The following is a 16725-nucleotide window of genomic DNA, read 5'->3' as shown; positions in this document are numbered from 1 at the left end:
CCTGGGAGCCATCCTTGGGCCACACGTGTATGTAAAGGTCACAGACCACAGGTCCATCCCAGGGCCCGCAGTCCTACAAGCTTATCAAGTTGTGCAGAAGTTAACTTCTCTGCCTAAAGGCCTTGCTGCCTCTGGGAACATGGCCCTTCATGTGGGAGCTCAGGTGGCTTCTGTACAATCCCAACCCCACCCCCTCCACCACTCCACCCCTGGACTTGGCAGCTGGAGTGAGGTGGAAATCCTGTGGGGACAGTCCCAGGGCCTCTAACTTCTCCCCTCTGGGCCTGTAGGTGACAGTGGAACACCAAGGGTCCTCAGTCACACCAGGCATGGGGTACCCTGTCTCTTGGTCTCCTTCCTGGCCTCCCACCCTAAGCACAGGGTCCCCCTGCCCACAGCCACACCCCTTCCATCCCCCAGAAGGGGAAGGGGGTGCTGGTGAGCAGGCTCCTTCAGTGACCTGGGGCAAGGCAGGCTGGTGCCTGGGGGTCTCTGTGGCACCCTACACACCCTCAGCACTGGGAGCGAGCTTGTCCCTTGCTGCTCCAAGTGCTAAGAGGGGCTGCATGGAGATAAGATGGGATTCTCTGGGAAGAGAAGGCTCCTGGGGTGGCCGTCCTCTGCTGCCCACAGGAGACGGGGGTGGGAGCAGGATTTCTCACCTCTGCCCTCAGGACCAGCCTCCATCTCCCAACTACAGGCCCCACTCTGACCTAGGACTCCATCTTCCTGGAGCCTGAGCAGGATTTCTGCCTCAGCAGACCCTCCTTACAGCCACACAAATTTCAGGTGGAGGAAAAGCAGGAGAGGATGGGCAGAGCAAGGTCCCACTCTGGGTCTTGTTCACCTTGTCATGGACATGGAAAGTGTGTGAGGAAGGGTTCGGGGGTGGACCCCAAGGTCACACTGGCCCTCCAAGGCCCCATTCCTTCTGGAAGCCAAAGCAGGCCCTCAGAGAGAGAAAACCCTCATACCCCAGCCACCACCACCCCCACTGCCAAGCAGGGCACACAAAAAGTCCAGCACCACTCATGAGAAGAAAAACCAAACATATTTTTGGGAAACAATAAAAATTGTGGCACAGGGAAGTCATTAGCACACAGAGGATGTGCTAATCTGAGAAAAAATGGGCTTTCTTTGCATATACTTGATTTTTTCTTGAAGGAACTCTTTCTGACCAGGAAAGATGTGTGAAGCGTTCTCTGCCTGATAGGTTGAGACATATTTTTGAAGACTGCATGTAGGATAATGGTGAATTCGACCTGAGATACCTGCCACCATCGGCTGGTGCTGGCCAGGTCTGCCTGGGGGCCCCAGGTCCCTGGGGAGGCTTTCCCATTTGCCATTCCTGTCGCTGGTCAGCTGGCTCTTGCTATGGCAGCTCTGACCCTTGGGGGTACCTTGCTGATTGGAGGCTATCCCTCCCATCACTCTCTTCTGGTCTGTGGAGGCGAAAGTCCTGTGGGGGCAAGAATGCCTATGTACTGGGGCCTGCAATTCCTTGTGCTGATATATCTCTGAGGCCCGAATTCCTTGGTGGAGTCCCAATTTTTCCACCAGGATTTGTCCCACAGCTGTTGTGATCATCTGAGTTTCGGCAGCCCGGTTTTCCATAACAAATCTGCTTCGGACTGGCACCCAGCTCTGGGCAGGACCCAATGCAGGCTTGCCTTTTTGAAGGGGGCCTTCCAGTCCTTTGCTTTTTTTATTGGGATTAAGGCACTGCAGAAAATTTTTCATCCTTTGTCTAAACTGGCTTTCCAGAAAAACATGTCCCTTTTCTGGTGGCATGAGCCGGAGATATTTGCTCCCAAGGCTCTCTCCTGATCCTCTGACCTGGGGAGGGTGGCCTATCTCGCTAGCTTGGGAAGCCCTGATTGCCAACGGTTCTGCACACCTGTCTTCATTCTCTTCTGGTTTGGGTCTCTTCTGGTCCTTCCCCTCATCAGTGGTCTCACTGCTGCTCTGGCTGTCACTTGGTTCCTCAACCTTTGGTCCACAGGGCTCTTGCTGCCCCTCACTGCTCGATCCACTTGAGCTAAGGTTATGTGACACCAGGGAAGATGGTGTCTCTCCACTGGCACATTCCATTTGGGAATAGGAGGGTGACTCTTGAGTGGTCAAGCTGTCTTCAGCAAGGACAGAATTAGTGTGAGAGTCTGGCAGGGGCACATTGGTGCCACTGTCTTCAACAAGCACACAAGTGGCAAAGTCTGAATGGAGGATGTCACTGGGAGAATCTTGAGGAAGTACACCAGTGGTATGGCCTTCAGGCTGGTTCTCTGACTCTATCTTCTCTTGGAGCTCAACCTTACTAACCTTTGTTTTAAGGCTTACCTCCTCTGGATCTTGAGCAGCCAACACTGTAGTTGGTGAGGGGCTTTTCCTAACATCTGGATATCCTGATCTCCTCAGATCCACATAAATGGCTGGTTTGTTGGCCAGCCCACTGGGACTTAAGACAACTTTCCAAGCAGGGGCCTTCTTGGCCTCCATCACCTCTGTGACCCCTTCAGACCTTGGAGTTTGGGACCTGAGCTTCATCTTCAGTGTTGCTACCATGTCTGGTGAGGCCTGACCCCCACTCTCCTCTTTTAGTTCATTCCTGGCCATTGATAAACTTGGACTTGGTTCCAGATTGTCTTCCCTGGCCCCCATAACAGTCTTGCTGTGCAGGGTTCTGTTTGGGAGGCTGAGAATGGAGGTCTGAGAAATTGATCTGCCCTCCTGTTTTGATAAAGACATCTCTGAGGACTGATGACCATCACCACGTGAAGTCCCTCCCAGGGCCTGCTGGATTTGCTCACATATGGGTGAGGGAACAGGCAGGGGACTCCCTGAAGTGGGATCAGACTTTTCAGTTATACCCTTCTCTCCTGGATGGGGCTGAGGTGGTTTCCCCAAGAACTTATAAAATTTGGCTTTTGAGGGGGCCCCAGGTACAAAGGTGGATGAGCATGGAAAGGATGACTGGGGAAAGGGCAAGTGTTGGGCTTCATGTAGTTTGAAATCTATAGGCTCAACAGTTTGGAGAGGTAGGTCCCACTTACGCCTCACTCGAAAACTTATGATGTGTGTTTCCAGATTCTGCTGAGTGTGAGGACAAAGGAAGGACAGCTCATTAGAGGTGTTTATGCAGGGCTTCCGATCCTTCAAGAGTGCTAAATTTCTGATAGCCATGTGGGATTGGGACTTGGGAAAAGTATGGCTGGCCATAAACCAGGATCGACGCACAGTCACAGGGATCAGACCTTTGCTGATCTGTCCCAACTTCCTGTGCAAATGAACTTTTAGAGTTTTTTCTAGATGTTTCTTATCTGGGCCCTTGGCTAAGTATTTTCCTGGATCACCCTCCAAGGTCCTTATCAAGGGTTTTCCAAACTCCTTCTCAGAGTTGGTTCCCAGAACCTTCACTGGGAACCTAGTTGAGATCCTGGAGAGACCTGTTGGCATCCTCTTCAGACATTGCCATAGACCCTTACCAAAGTTCTTCTCTAGCTGGAATCTTGCTTGATACTTCCTGTGGTATCTGGACCTGGTCCTCAATGTAGCTTGGCTGCTTTTGCCTTTAAACACAAAAGGCCTTGAGAGCCGCTGCCCTCTCTGTGCATGACTCACCCCCAGGGATTCATCCTGAGGCCACCTCAGTTCCAGAGACAGCTGAACCTTGTGGGGCAAGCTGTTTTGCTGTTTATCCCTGCTGAGCTTCCTCTGAAGCTGTGGCTTCTGGATATTAAAGATGACAAAGTCCCCTTGAAAGGTGGAACATGATCTGTGGGCCCGGGAGGCCTGGTGGTCCTCCAGAAGCTTGGGAGGGACTTGGCTAAAGAATTTTGGAGATGTTTTCTCCATAGTGGGTGAAGTCTTCCCTATTGCTTGTTGCTTTGGCAATAAGGGCCACTCCAGATGTTGCATTTTAGTTGGGATGAAGGATCGTGTCTTATTCTGGGATGTAGCACAAGATGCCCCACTGGTCCTCCTCTGGGATGGGAGAGAAGGTGGTCTTATTGGGACAGAGGGTGCAAGGGGGACCTGGGGCTGGGGCAAGGTTAGCATTGAGGGTTGGGGCTGGATCCCACGGTGGAGCAATGGTGGGGCATGGGAAAACTGTGAAGATATTTGATCCTGTTTTAGAACTGGCAAGCAATTAGAGGTCCTATTGAATAAAACAGAGGGAGACTGTAGTGGAGAAGAGTGAGTAGAGAACAAGGCAGTGGCCACCAGTGACTCACTGTGTAGAGAGGGGAGACCCCAGAAGAGCTGGTTGTGTTTCCATTGCAAGTGGTCTTCCAAGACCTTGGGAGATGAGAATGGCTGAGTTTGGGCCAGTGGCTCTGCTTTGTTTTTCATGTTCCAGAAGGATGGCGGGGTGGTGGTGTTTTTCTCAGCACCCAGCAGCTTCCACAGAGTCCCCCAGAAGCTCACGTGGTCGTCTGGGCACTGCTGTTTGAAAACTGACCCAACCTTTTTTTTCTCCTTCCAATTCTTCAGTTCTACCCTTTTGCTGATTAGTAGTTCAAGGAGCTTCTGGACATCTGGATTGACAAATGAAGTGTTATGAGTCAATATCTGCCTGTTAGTAAGGCCACCCCAGAACGAGGCATCTGATGGGTGGCAGGATACGTGTTCTTGCTGGAACTTGTGCTGTAATGTGCCAGGCAAGAACAAGGACTTGATACTTTCCCACCACCAGGAAAAGGATAAAATGGGGTAGCTGGCATGGCCAAGGCCTGAGATGGCTGGAATGAGAGAGGCCCAGTAGGAATTACCTGGAAGAAAGTTCTTTCTCACTGTGTCTGGTAGGATTTTTTTTAAGTTAGTTTGCTCTTCTTGAGGTCTCACTGGCAGGGTGGAGGCCAGAGGCCGAGGGGGCCCTGTCATCAGAGCACAGGCAGGTGATGAGTCCACGGCAGGAGCAGAGTCTTCCACAGGCTCCCTGCATGGCTGATGGGCTCCAGCTGGCGCCCCTTGGGGCACCTGCCCAGGGGCTGCTTGCCGTAAGGACTGGTGAAAGCCCCCCTGGTCAGAGAGCCTTTCCAGGTGGCTGTGGGAGACAGGAGGTGTGAGCTGTGCCTGCAGCAGCCTGGGGCTGGGAGGGGACCCCAGGGCCCTCCATGCCCCACACCCACATCACAATGCTTCCGCTGTTCCTCAGCCTGGGGCTTTGGTCACAATCTATCCCATGGCTCCTCCCAGCCTCCCCAAACATCCCCAGAGACCCTTCCCTGCAGCCCTGGGGGCCACACCATAGACTCAGGGAGGCCCACCCTGGGGAGAAGGGGGGCAGATTCTTTACCTTTGCAAAAGGGAGACTAAACTGTGGACCTCTTCCAGATCGTGTAGGCAATTTCTGCAAGCTGGAAACAGGAGACTGGGTTACAGGGGAAGGTGGGGGCCCAGGGGTCTTACAGGAGACTGGGTACAATGTCCCTTTAGGGGAGACATTTGGGGGATTGGACTTGGAAGTCCCAAACAGCACTGTCCAAGGCCACGTGCCCACACAGTGATTACAGGGTTCATTTTGGGGATTGCTTTGTCTTTTCCAAAGTGTTTTCTCACTCATGACCTTGCTGGGGGAGGAAGGACTGCATGGCTTCACAGAGGAATCTGAGCTGAGTTGAACAGTTTGTCCACAGTGGGAGCAGGAGGTCCTGCCCCCTGTCCAGGTCCTTGGGCCCCTGCCGGGCAACACCTGTTTCCAGCCCCTCAGGGCTTTGTTCTGGGGCAAAATCTGGGAAGCCTCTGGGTTATGCTCTCCCTCCCAGAAGCCCCCAACCCACCACCCAGGGCTTTGTTTCCTGGGGCTCTGGCCCTCATGTCCTGGAGATGTTGGGGCTGGGTCTCAGATCAGGGGGCACAGTGTAACTGGGGCATGCAGGGGAGTGGCGGATGCTCACCTTTCAGAGTCTGGCTTTTCTGACTTCTGTTGCTCTTTCTCCATGGCTCTGCTCGGTACTGAGATAAGAGAATACGGAGGGGCTGGGACCCCCGCCCCAGCAGCAGGTGCTCATTACTCATGAGTAGTGTGACTTCCTACATTTAACTAAGGGGGATGGACTGTGATTTTCTTTAGTTTTACTCATTTCCTTTTCAAAATGGATACAAATATTTCCAGTTTTCCTTCTTTGAAGAATGTACAGAAGGATATTCTATGTAAGAAGTTTGCCACTGTTCCTCTGCTCAAGAAACACACACAATACCAGACCTGGTGGTGCAGCTGGACTTTTTCACATAGGACCCCACTTTCCAAGGCCAGAGCCCCACTCTAGCTGCTGCTTGGGACCTCTTGGGCTCAGTACTGCCCTCAATCAGCCTTGAAGGGGGAACATTCACCTGAAATACCTGTCCTGGGACGGCGGCTGGTTACCCGGTGCTCAGGGGCCTGACCTCCGCTAGAGAGGCAGCTTTTAGCCTCTGGTCCTCGGCCACCAGTCACTGTGTTTTGGGACGCTGTCCTGGACCCCTCCACCACACCTGGACTCTGGCCCGAGATCTTCGGGGAGAAATCCTCATGTCCCTCTCACCCCTGCCAAATCTGGCTTGTCCTCGATGGATGGTGGTCTACTCTCTCCTGAGAATACCCATTCTATTCTTTCCCATTTCAGGAGTCTTTCCAGTGACTCAGAAAAGTGGAAAGAATAATAGAAAAGAAGATAGAATCACACTCTGCTGGGTCTGGGCTGAGGGTTCCTTACCTTCCTGCTCTTCCTTTGTTTCTTGCCTTGTGGTGAGGATGGATCAGGCTGGATATAGGAAAGAAAGAAGACAAAGAGCCCCAACCCACATACCAAGGCAAAGATGGTATTAACTGCCCAGATAGTGGGGCTGGAGCTCATCCAATCAATAAAGAATTCCTGAGGGAAGAGATAATTCCCCATCTCTTTCCTCATCAGACATTAGTGTCTGCTCGCACTGTTGCCCTCAGGCAACTGAGCCCTGAGAGTTAGTGACCAGATCACAATGCTGCCCTCAGGCAACTGAGCCTGGGTGTGGAGGTGCAGACACAAGCCCCACGCCCACATCACAGAGCTATTGTCTGGTCACAAAGGGCTCCTGAGGGAGGGGGAGGGGACAGAAGAGAAGCAGCCCCTCCCCCACCCTGCGGCTCCATCCCCCCACCCTCCCAGGCCTCCAAGTTCCTCCCTTCAGCAGACATCAATCTCTTCTCTGTATCTATGAATCTGAGTTTTTTTTGTTTTTTTTGGTTTTTTTTTTTCAATTCTACATACAAGTGATACCATATGGTATTTGTCTTTCTCTTATTTTATTTAACATAGTATTCTCAAGGTTCTCCATGTTACCACGACCATCACCATTTCATTATTTTTTATGCTGAATAGTATTGATGTGTGTGATGTCTTTATCCATTCACCCCAGTATACATGATTCATTTAAGACTGATGTTTTCTTATTGACTTTCTGTGTGGATGACTTTTCCATTGTTGTAAACTGTTGAAGTTCTATACTGTGGGGAACCACATTTTAATGGTTTTGATGTCACGACCTTTTTAAAATATAAATCTGTTAACTAATTATTATAGTTTTAGTTAAACATACTATTTTTGTCTTCACTCTAGCTTTATAAGTGATTTACCCACTACCTCTGCTGTACATACACTATATGTTGTGTTTGCCTTTAAGATTTTATTTTTATGTATTTTCTTGTTAATTACGTCATTTCTTTTTAGTTTAAATAAGTCCCTTCAACATCTCTTATAAGGCCAGTTTAGTGGTAATAAAATCCTTTACTTGTTTATTTAGATAATTCTTAATCTCCCTATTAACTCCGAATGACAACCTTGCTGGGTAGAGCATTCTTGGTTGCATGTTTTTCTTTTTGCACCCTGGAAAAAAAGGCAGGTTACAGTCAGCCAGCATTTTTTTTTTTTCTTGTTTTTAAAAACTTATTTTGTGAGGGCCTGTATGAGGGCCTGGTTAGCCAGAGGAACTTACTTGCAAACCCCGGATATAGGGGTGGGCCAGGCTGGATGGAGACATCCAATCAGTGGGGCATGCATATATTTACTGTGTTGAATTGAAATTCAGTTGGTCACCCATATTGCCCACTGAGCATGACTGTGCAGTTTTCCCTGTGTGTTGCAATCTCATTGGCCGCCTGTGTGTGGACCGGGCTCAACCACCTCTATAAAGGTTAGTCTGTGAGGCTGGGTTGCGGGGCAGTAGTAGTAGTCATTGGGGTAGTCGTTGGGGTAGTCATTGGCCTCGTTGGGGTCGTCGTCCGGGGAACGGCAGCGTCCGGGAAGTGGCCTTGTCTGGGGAGCGGCCTTGTCGGGATCATCATTGTCGCCTCTTTGTAAGAGATGGCCCCTACTGGTCAGTTTGGTTTCCGATGCTTGCCATGAAATAAAGCTTTGCTTGACTTTTGCTTTGCATCAGTCTTGTTCCTTTGATCACAGACCCTAACAATTTGTTTGGAAGAGGGATGAAAGTAAAAGAAACTGAAGCAGACTGAGCAGGGAGCCCAAGGTGGGGCTCGATCATGAGCCTGAGCAGAAACCTGAGATCATGACCTGAGCAGAAACCAAAAGTTAGACACTTAACCAATTGTGCTCCCATGAGGTGCCTCCCTCAGCACTGCTCTCTTCTGGCCTGTGAAATGTGTGCTGAGTAATCTGCTGGTAGCCTACTGGGTACACTTCCCTACACATAATAAATGGCTGTTCTGCTGCTGCTTTTTATAATTATTTTTTGACACTCAAATTATAATGTGGCTTGGTGTTGGGGTCTTTGAGGTGTTTTTACTTGTTTGTTTGTTCTTCTGATTTGAATATCCCAGTGTGGTGTTTTCTTCCCGAGATTAGGAAAGTTTTCACCTATGATTTTTTCAAATAAGTTTTCTGCATCTTTCTGTTTCTCCTCTCCCTTTAGGACCTCTTTAATTTGAGTGTTATCCTGCTTGATGTCACATTAAGTTTCTTGAATTATGTTTAACATTTTGAATTCATTTTTCTTTTTGTTGTTCTGTTGGGCAGCTTTGTGTTCCACCTCAGAGACTCTATCTGAGTTTAGACTGTTTCATCCAGTCTCATGCTGAACACCTTTAGTGTAGTTTTTGGTTTAATTATTGTATTCTTCATCTGTCACTTCTGGTTGGTTCTTTCACACACTTCCTGTTGCTGGTGAAGTTCTCCCTGTGCTCCTTCATTTTTCCTCCAAGTTCCATGGGCATCTTTATGACTATCAAATTGAGTTCATTACATGTAGATTACTTATCTCCATATCATTAACGTTTTTCTGAAGTTTTGTCTCATTCTCTTATTTGGTACGTATTTCTATTTCCTCATTTTGCTTGACTTCCTGTGTTTCTATATATTTGGCAAAACAACTACTTCTTCCAGTGATGAAAAGTTGCCATGTGTGGGAGATGAATTTTCTTCCTTACCCTTGTCCTGGTTCTTAGTTGTCTCCTAACCTTTGTGATTGCCTAAACAGTATGATTTATTTCTGATCTGTCCCCAAGACCTGTCAGTGTTCCAAGGAGATGAATCTAATATAACACTTCATCTTAGGCTGATTGGAAGTCAGACTCTCAGGCAGAAGCTTTTAAAGTGTGCAAATATATAAAGTCTTGTGGGGTGACAATTGCAATCCCAGTTGGACTTAGATTTGGAGATCTGGAGGTGTCTCTGGTGACAGTTTCAAAAATCAGGGCTCCAGATAAGTGTATAAGCTCCTTTCTGGGATGTTTGGTAGAGCTGTATTGAGGCAAAGGGGTGAGCAAGGATGGGGTTTCTCTCTGTTTGCATTCCCTGGGAGCACCTCTGTAGCCTCTAGATATCTGGGAGGCATGAAGCTTGTCCCTCAGGTTGAAGCTCTAGGGTAAGTAAAAAAGCTTTTTTTGCAGGAAGACAGGAGTTGTGTTTCAGCCTGCTGTCTATTCAGTGTCCTGGGGGTACTGGTCTGCCAAGAAGTGTCTTTGCATTTGTTATAGTTCCCTGGAGTTCAGGAATGCCAGCCCCCTTGACCACCAAAGCTAAACAAATAAGGGGCATCCTCTGTGCGGTTTTCACATGCCTACTGGCTTTATCAGGGAAGCTGGTACAAGCAGGGGGCAAGGCACGCCCTCTGGCTTCAGAATGAGAACAGGAAAATGCCTTGACTGCATGCACTCATCAATTTCAGCTGTGCTGTGAGAGAGTGCCCTATCCCAGGCCCGAGGTTGGGGGCAGGGGAATGCCATGACTGTTCACACTAGTCTGCCCTTGCGGGAGTGAAGAATTGCTGCTATCACCCACTCTCTCTAGCCTCAGCAAGGTGGTGGGACCATGCTGTGACTACGCGCCCTCACCCTTCTTGTGAGGCAACAGGAAGGTGCTGTGTCACAGTGTGCATACCTCGGCTAGCAGGGTAGGTGGAGAATACACAAATGGTGCCTTCCAAAGCCTTTGTCTCCAGAGAGACCCCTGACTCTCCCCTGCCCCTCAGGCAGATGCCCTCAGATGAACAAATGAATTTTCTTGTCATATAGTCTAGGCACTTTAAAAGGAGGAGGTGAACTGTAAGGGCCTGGTTGGCCAGGGGGAGCCATTTTGTTGCAGTGAACTTAGCTTGACCCTATGCAGTGAACTTAGATTGACCCTGCCCCTCCCAGAGGAACTTATTTGCAAAGCCTAGATACAAGGACAGGTCAGGCCAGATGAAGACATCCAATCAGTGGGGCGTGTATATATCCACTGAGGTGAGCTTAAATCCCATTGGCCACCTGTGTGTGGGCGGGGCTCAACTACCCCTATAAAGATTAGTCTGTGAGGCTGAGGCTGGGGAGGAGTAGAAGGGCTGTCGGAAGAGTAGAAGATCCGTCAGAGGAGCAGAAGAGTCGTTGGAAGAGTAGAAGAGCTGTTGGAGGAGTAGGAGAGCCATCAGAGCTCTTGTAAGAGCCATAAGAGTCATCAGAGCCATCAGAGCTCTTGTAAGAGCTGTAAGAGCAATCAGAGCTCTTGTAAGAGTTGTAAGAGCCATCAGAGCTGTCAAAGCTGTCAGAGCTCTTGTCAGAGCTGTCAGAGCCATCTCTGACATCTTGTGAGAGCCACGAGAGCCGCCAGCGGCCCTGCTGCCCCGAGCCATGGCCTCAGGGAGTGGCTTCGCAGAAGCAGCCCCTGTCTGGGTAGCGGCCCTGTCTGGGGAGCAGCCTGGTCCAGAGTGGCCACATTGGGAGTGGCCTTGCTGGGGTCATCGTCATCACCTTTTCGTAAGAGACAGTCTTGACTGGTCAGTTTGATTCTTTTTTTTTTTTTTTTTTTTAAATCTGGAAAGCTATTTTTATTATTTTTTTTCCAATTTATTTATTTTCAGAAAAACAGTATTCATTATTTTTTCACCACACCCAGTGCTCCATGCAAGCTGTGCCCTCTATAATACCCACCACCTGGTAGGTTATGGACATTGGGGAGGGTATGTGCTTTTGGGTAAATTGGAAGGGGAGATGGACCATGAGAGACTATGGACTCTGAAAAACAGTCTGAGGGGTTTGAAGTGGCGGGGGGGTGGGAGGTTGGGGTACCAGGTCAGTTTGATTCTTGATGCTTGGCGCGAAATAAAGCTTTGCTTGACCTTCGCTTTGTATCAGTTTCGTTCCTTTGATCACAGACCCCAACATAACCATAAGAGACTATGGACTCTAAAAAATAACCTGAGGGTCTTGAAGTTGCGGGGGTTGGGAGGTTGGGGGAACAAGGTGGTGGGTATTAGGGAGGGCACATATTGCATGGAAAACTGGATGTGGTGCAAAAACAATGAATACTGTTACACTGAAAAGAAATAAAAAAAATAATTTTTCTACATAAAAAAACAAAAACAAAAACAAAAAGTGGTGCTTTTGAGCAGGATCCCAGGATGAGTGAGACCAAACATGAGTTCTTTAGAAGGAGAACCTCAGTTTCCTATAGTACTTTGGATCCTTCATCTTCCTTGGTTTTCTAAGCTAGGCATCTCTGGGGAACTCATCTCTCTGGTGCAGATCCCAAGGGTTGGACTGCCTGATATGAGGCACCAACTCCTCACTTTTCCAGAGGAAGCACCAGACTGGTGAGACCCCTCTCAATTGTGTGCTGGGCTCTGGGGCTTGAGTTTTTTGTGAAGACCACATCTCTGCCTCTCTTACCTGTCTCAATGACATTCTTTTATCCGTTGATTGTCATTCAGATTTCATATCTTTTTCACAGGGGAATGATCCATATGTAGCTGTAGATTTGATGTGTTTATGTTTATGGGAGATCAGGATCTTTCTTTGTCGCCATCTTGAATCCCTTTCCAGAATACATTTTGATAGTGTTTTATCAGACAAGATAGTCCCTTTCCATACTACTTTCTCAGCATCTAACAGGTGTATTATGTAATGGATTTTTCCTTAAGTAATTGCTCAAATCTATGAAATGGTATTAGTTTTACTCTTCCTGACCTGTTCTGACCTTTAAACTCTCTGAGTCTTAAATCCATGTTGCATTTCTTTCTAAGATCCTCGGAGGTGTACCCATTTTAAAAACCTTTATTTATTCAATTATTATTATTTTTATTACCGTTGACTTTTACTGTTATGTCTCAGCAAAGACACTGATTGATGGGGGTGTTGTATGAACGTCCTCCCTGCTTGTTAACTACACTTTATAAGAGTAATGTAAATCTTCTCTTTTTGATAATTTACTGTATTCTCTCCTGAGGACAAAGTCGGGAGTGAGTCTAATGCTGTAAGGCCAAAGAGCATGATTGATAGCATGGATAGAGAACAAGCCAAGTCATGGGCCTTGTGTGCATAATGGGTTCTGTAGGTGAGGGACAGGTGACATGAAGGGAGAGAACTGAAGTGACATGAAGAAATAATCTATTTTTATCTTCTCTAATGGCACCAGCCTGGATCAAAAACTTTCAAAGCACACAGAACCAGTGATTCAGAACTCATATTGTAATTATACATCCATTATTTTCATGTGAGCTCTTGGATCTTGATTTATCAGAGATTTTTTTGAGACATTTTTATGGATAAATGGAAAGTGTTTTTGACAGATATCAGTCTAATAAATGACTTCAGAGACATAGAGAGCTGGAAAGAGCATTGTTGGAAATTAGCTACTTTTTGTGAACCCAGCAGAGAACTGATGTCACAGGAAGAAGAAGCAACATGAAAACTAGAGAGTGACAGGCACTCACTGGGAGAAGTAAGAACTCAGCATTATTCAGGGCAGACACAGACTGAAGAAGTTGTAAGCTCAAAGATGAAACCAGGAAATTTTAACAAATTGAGAAAAGACACAAACAAGCACATGTTGGATCAAATTCCAAAGAATAAAATAAATTTCCACAAGTCCATATGAAAAAATAAATAACAGAAAAATTATTCATGATATAGATACAGATATTCCTGCCACCAAGAGGTAGAGTTTAATTCCCTTCCCCTTGAGTGTGCACTGAATTTAGTGATTGGCTTCTAGCTGATAGAGATTTGAGGGGAAAAAGTGTAACTTTTCAGCAGAGAAATCTGGTAGGTGCCATCTAATCCCCATGATCAAGCTAACATTCCCAGTGATTAGTCAAGCTTCTGTCATGTATGCCTTGATATGATGCATAAAAGAGGACTCACCTTTGTGATATACTTCCCCCCAAACATAACCCCAGCATAATTAATAGAAAATATCAGAAAAATCCAAAATGAGAGAACTTCAAATGTGAAAAGTCTTGAAAAGGAAGAAAGGGCTGTGGGAGTATCACAGATGAGGATGACTAAGTTGATACATAACTAAATTCTATGTGTTATCCTTATTTGGATTCTGGGAGAGACAAAGGACACTAGTGGAAGACACTGGTGAAATCAGAATAAAATCTGTAGTTAACAAATAACAAATAAAATCTGTAGTTAATAAATCTGATGTTCACTGCACAGTATTACAGACATAACGTGGTTGTATAACATGTCGACAGCAAGGGAAGCAACTTCCAGAAGTCATTACTATTAGCCTTACAATAAGAAAAATCAGGACAAACTGGAAATCAGTAGCTTTTCTTGGGCTCCTCAGAGAACCAAGGCTTCAAGACTAGTTGCCACCCTGAAATTTAGAGAGGCAGACATATCCAGAGAGACAGGAGCTGAGCCTGTGACTGCCTCCTGAGGCCTGTAGCAAGCACACTGAAGCCACAGACATGTGGGGAGACTTACGTGATACTTTTCACAAATGGCTAGAGGCTGGGTGTGATTCATTGGGAAAATCCTGGGGGCCACCATTTTGGGGCCTTCTCCATCAGGACCCCCATAGGTTCTCATGGTGAGGATGGAGAAAGGTGCCCTTGTGGCTTTGGAGGGGGGTGAATGAGAGAAGGAGGTAGTTGGGGCATACGAATTATTTGGAAATATGTCCAGATCTTTCCATAGAACAGAAGTGTGCTCTCCAGGAGAAAGAACCTGGCCTGAATGCAATGCTGAAATCTTATCCCAGTTTGTACCATGTAAAAATTAGAGACAAAAAGCATATAGAATAAAAATTATGCCTAGTAATTAGGTTTCAGTATTTTCTCTTCTTTATAAGTGATCTGGGTATCTAAAGAAAACTATTAACTCAGGTTAGCATAAGTTTAAGGTTTTAAGTTAGGTAAAGAGCTTGGAAACTATTTTTTATACTACAAATTGTAAGTACTGTTTAAATAAGGTTGGTCAGAAGAAAGTTCAATTTGGTTAAGGAAAAATTCACATTTTTGATAGTCTGAAACAGCTGTAGCCACAGGCGGGTTTATTTAATCAGGAAACCTTTGTAAGTTTGGGAAGAATATACCCAAATGAAATAGAAATGTATGATGCTAGGAAAGCCACTGTTTCAACCAACAATATCAAACTAGTCCTGATTGCTAAAGACCTACCCAAATTATGGAAACTTGAATTTTGAAAATCCTTGAGTCAGTTTGTATAAGAATATTTTTAAAGCATATGAAAGTATTAAAAGCTAAATTTCCCAAATTTCTGGGAATGTTAGAACTGTTCAATCTGTACGTGTTTATTTATCATTACAGCAATTAAAATAGAAGTCCTTTTAAGGAATTTATGGTGTAATTTTGTAATACCATCCAAAGGTAGGAAACTATTACATATGTGTAGACACAAAAACATCCAGACAGACATAAATAAAGAGCTTTAATTCTAAAACTTCTGCATGCATCAGACAAAAGCCCATAAATGAGAACACAGAAATGCCTATTTCTGGTTGTGCAGAAGAGCTAGTTATCACCATTACCACCAATATTTGTGGAGATCTTTGGGCTAATGTGTAGTTTTATGAAGGTTGTGGGCTAAATTTTGGGTGAAAGACCAAGGAGAGACCCAGTGGCTGGTTTGGGTATCTCCAAAACCCATCCAAGTGGTGAAGCCTCCTGCCTCATCCTTCCAAGGAGCTTCTCAGCCTCAGGTGTTAGCAGCTGCAGTGTGTTGGGTCCATTAAGTTTCTGCCTCTACAGAAGGTTGAGCAGGGGACAGTGTGTGGTGGTGGAGGAGGAGTCTCCTTGGAAAGTGGCTATCTTAGTGTATTTGTCAGTCAGGGAGTTTCCTTGGCTTTGGGGGGTCGGCTTTGATTTTGAAAGTAGCTAATTATTTATGTGGAGCCTTCTAATAGTGATTTGGGCTCTATTTTTAGTGGGTCTTTTTGCAACTGTCATTGAACACTCTTTATTTCTATTAAAGGGTGCTGAGTGGCCTTGACAGGAGCAAAAGTAGGTCAAGTTATCAGTGAGAGCCATTCAGGACAAAGGTAGCTAGGCATGAGTCATGGACCTGGAGGGGGGCCATGGGGAGAGCCAACAATACTGATGTTCCGAAGTTATTCTCTTTCCAGAAGGTTTATGGTGGCCATGGGACGAAGCAGGTGACCATGCTGGGTAGTGAGAGGTTCTAGTAAGACAGAAAGAGGTTTGGATGAAGGAATGTCACATGGTGGGCATCACAGATGCATGTTACTTCTAGGGCTCTCTGCTCTTCCCGACTGCACGGCCTCTGTTAGACAAAACTCCTGTAAGGATTCATAATTTTCTTCTCCCACACAGATGGCCAGCCTAACACAAGGTTACCCTTCCTCTCACTAATTAACGATTCTTCTCCACTAACTTCTACTCTGTGTAAGTGAGCCGTTCCACTCCCTTCCAGTTGTAAAGTAGATACACGAACATTGCAAACAAAGGGGGGGAGGGAAGAACCAGTCTCTTGGTTAAGCTTGGCCTCTTTTGTCTGAATCCCATTTTTGTGTCCTTCTGCTTTAATGGGTTGTGTGGTTAGTAGGAATAAGCTAATGAAGCAGATGAGTCAGAGAGGTCTGAATGTCACATAATAAACAATGCAGGAGGCCTGGCTTCCACAATCATATGACAGCATCCCTAGGCACAGAACATTCTAGACCCACGTGAGTGGTTTGGGACCACTGGGTCAGGGATAGCAATCATTTTATATGAAGTCCAAATAAATAATGAGTATGTGCTCATGCAGAAGAAAATCTCCTTAGGGCAAACCAACTCTGAGTGCTGAGGATAGGAACACAAAAGGGGATCACTGTGCTTACAGACAAATAGAGAACTGAAGCTATAGGGTACTAACAGATGTCTCTACATCAGTTTAATTTGCAAATTTAAAAAATGTGTTCCTTAATTTGTTTGTAAACAACACAAAGTTCTAAAAAATAATCCCTTGCAATATGTGCACTGGGTGTGGTGCAAAAACAATGAATACTGTTACACTGAAAA

The 16725-nt window shown here is 46.4% G+C and overlaps 1 protein-coding gene across 1 annotated transcript; it reads right to left on the bottom strand.

Moving 5' to 3' along the window:
• Positions 1-1092: 1092 nt before the first annotated feature.
• LOC122904008 (spermatogenesis-associated protein 31E1-like) lies at positions 1093-6890 on the bottom strand. The gene is made up of 5 exons (XM_044244514.1): positions 6696-6890; positions 5898-5955; positions 5297-5357; positions 4770-5044; positions 1093-4535 (listed from the first exon to the last, which is right to left on the bottom strand). The coding sequence occupies exons 1-5, from the start codon at positions 6888-6890 to the stop codon at positions 1093-1095; spliced, it is 4032 nt and encodes a 1343-aa protein (XP_044100449.1).
• Positions 6891-16725: the final 9835 nt, after the last annotated feature.

Source organism: Neovison vison, chromosome 4, assembly GCF_020171115.1.
Source record: "Neovison vison isolate M4711 chromosome 4, ASM_NN_V1, whole genome shotgun sequence".
Lineage (NCBI taxonomy): Eukaryota > Metazoa > Chordata > Mammalia > Carnivora > Mustelidae > Neogale > Neogale vison.
Note: the sequence above shows the minus strand (reverse complement) of the source record. Positions and strands in the feature narration are given on the sequence as shown.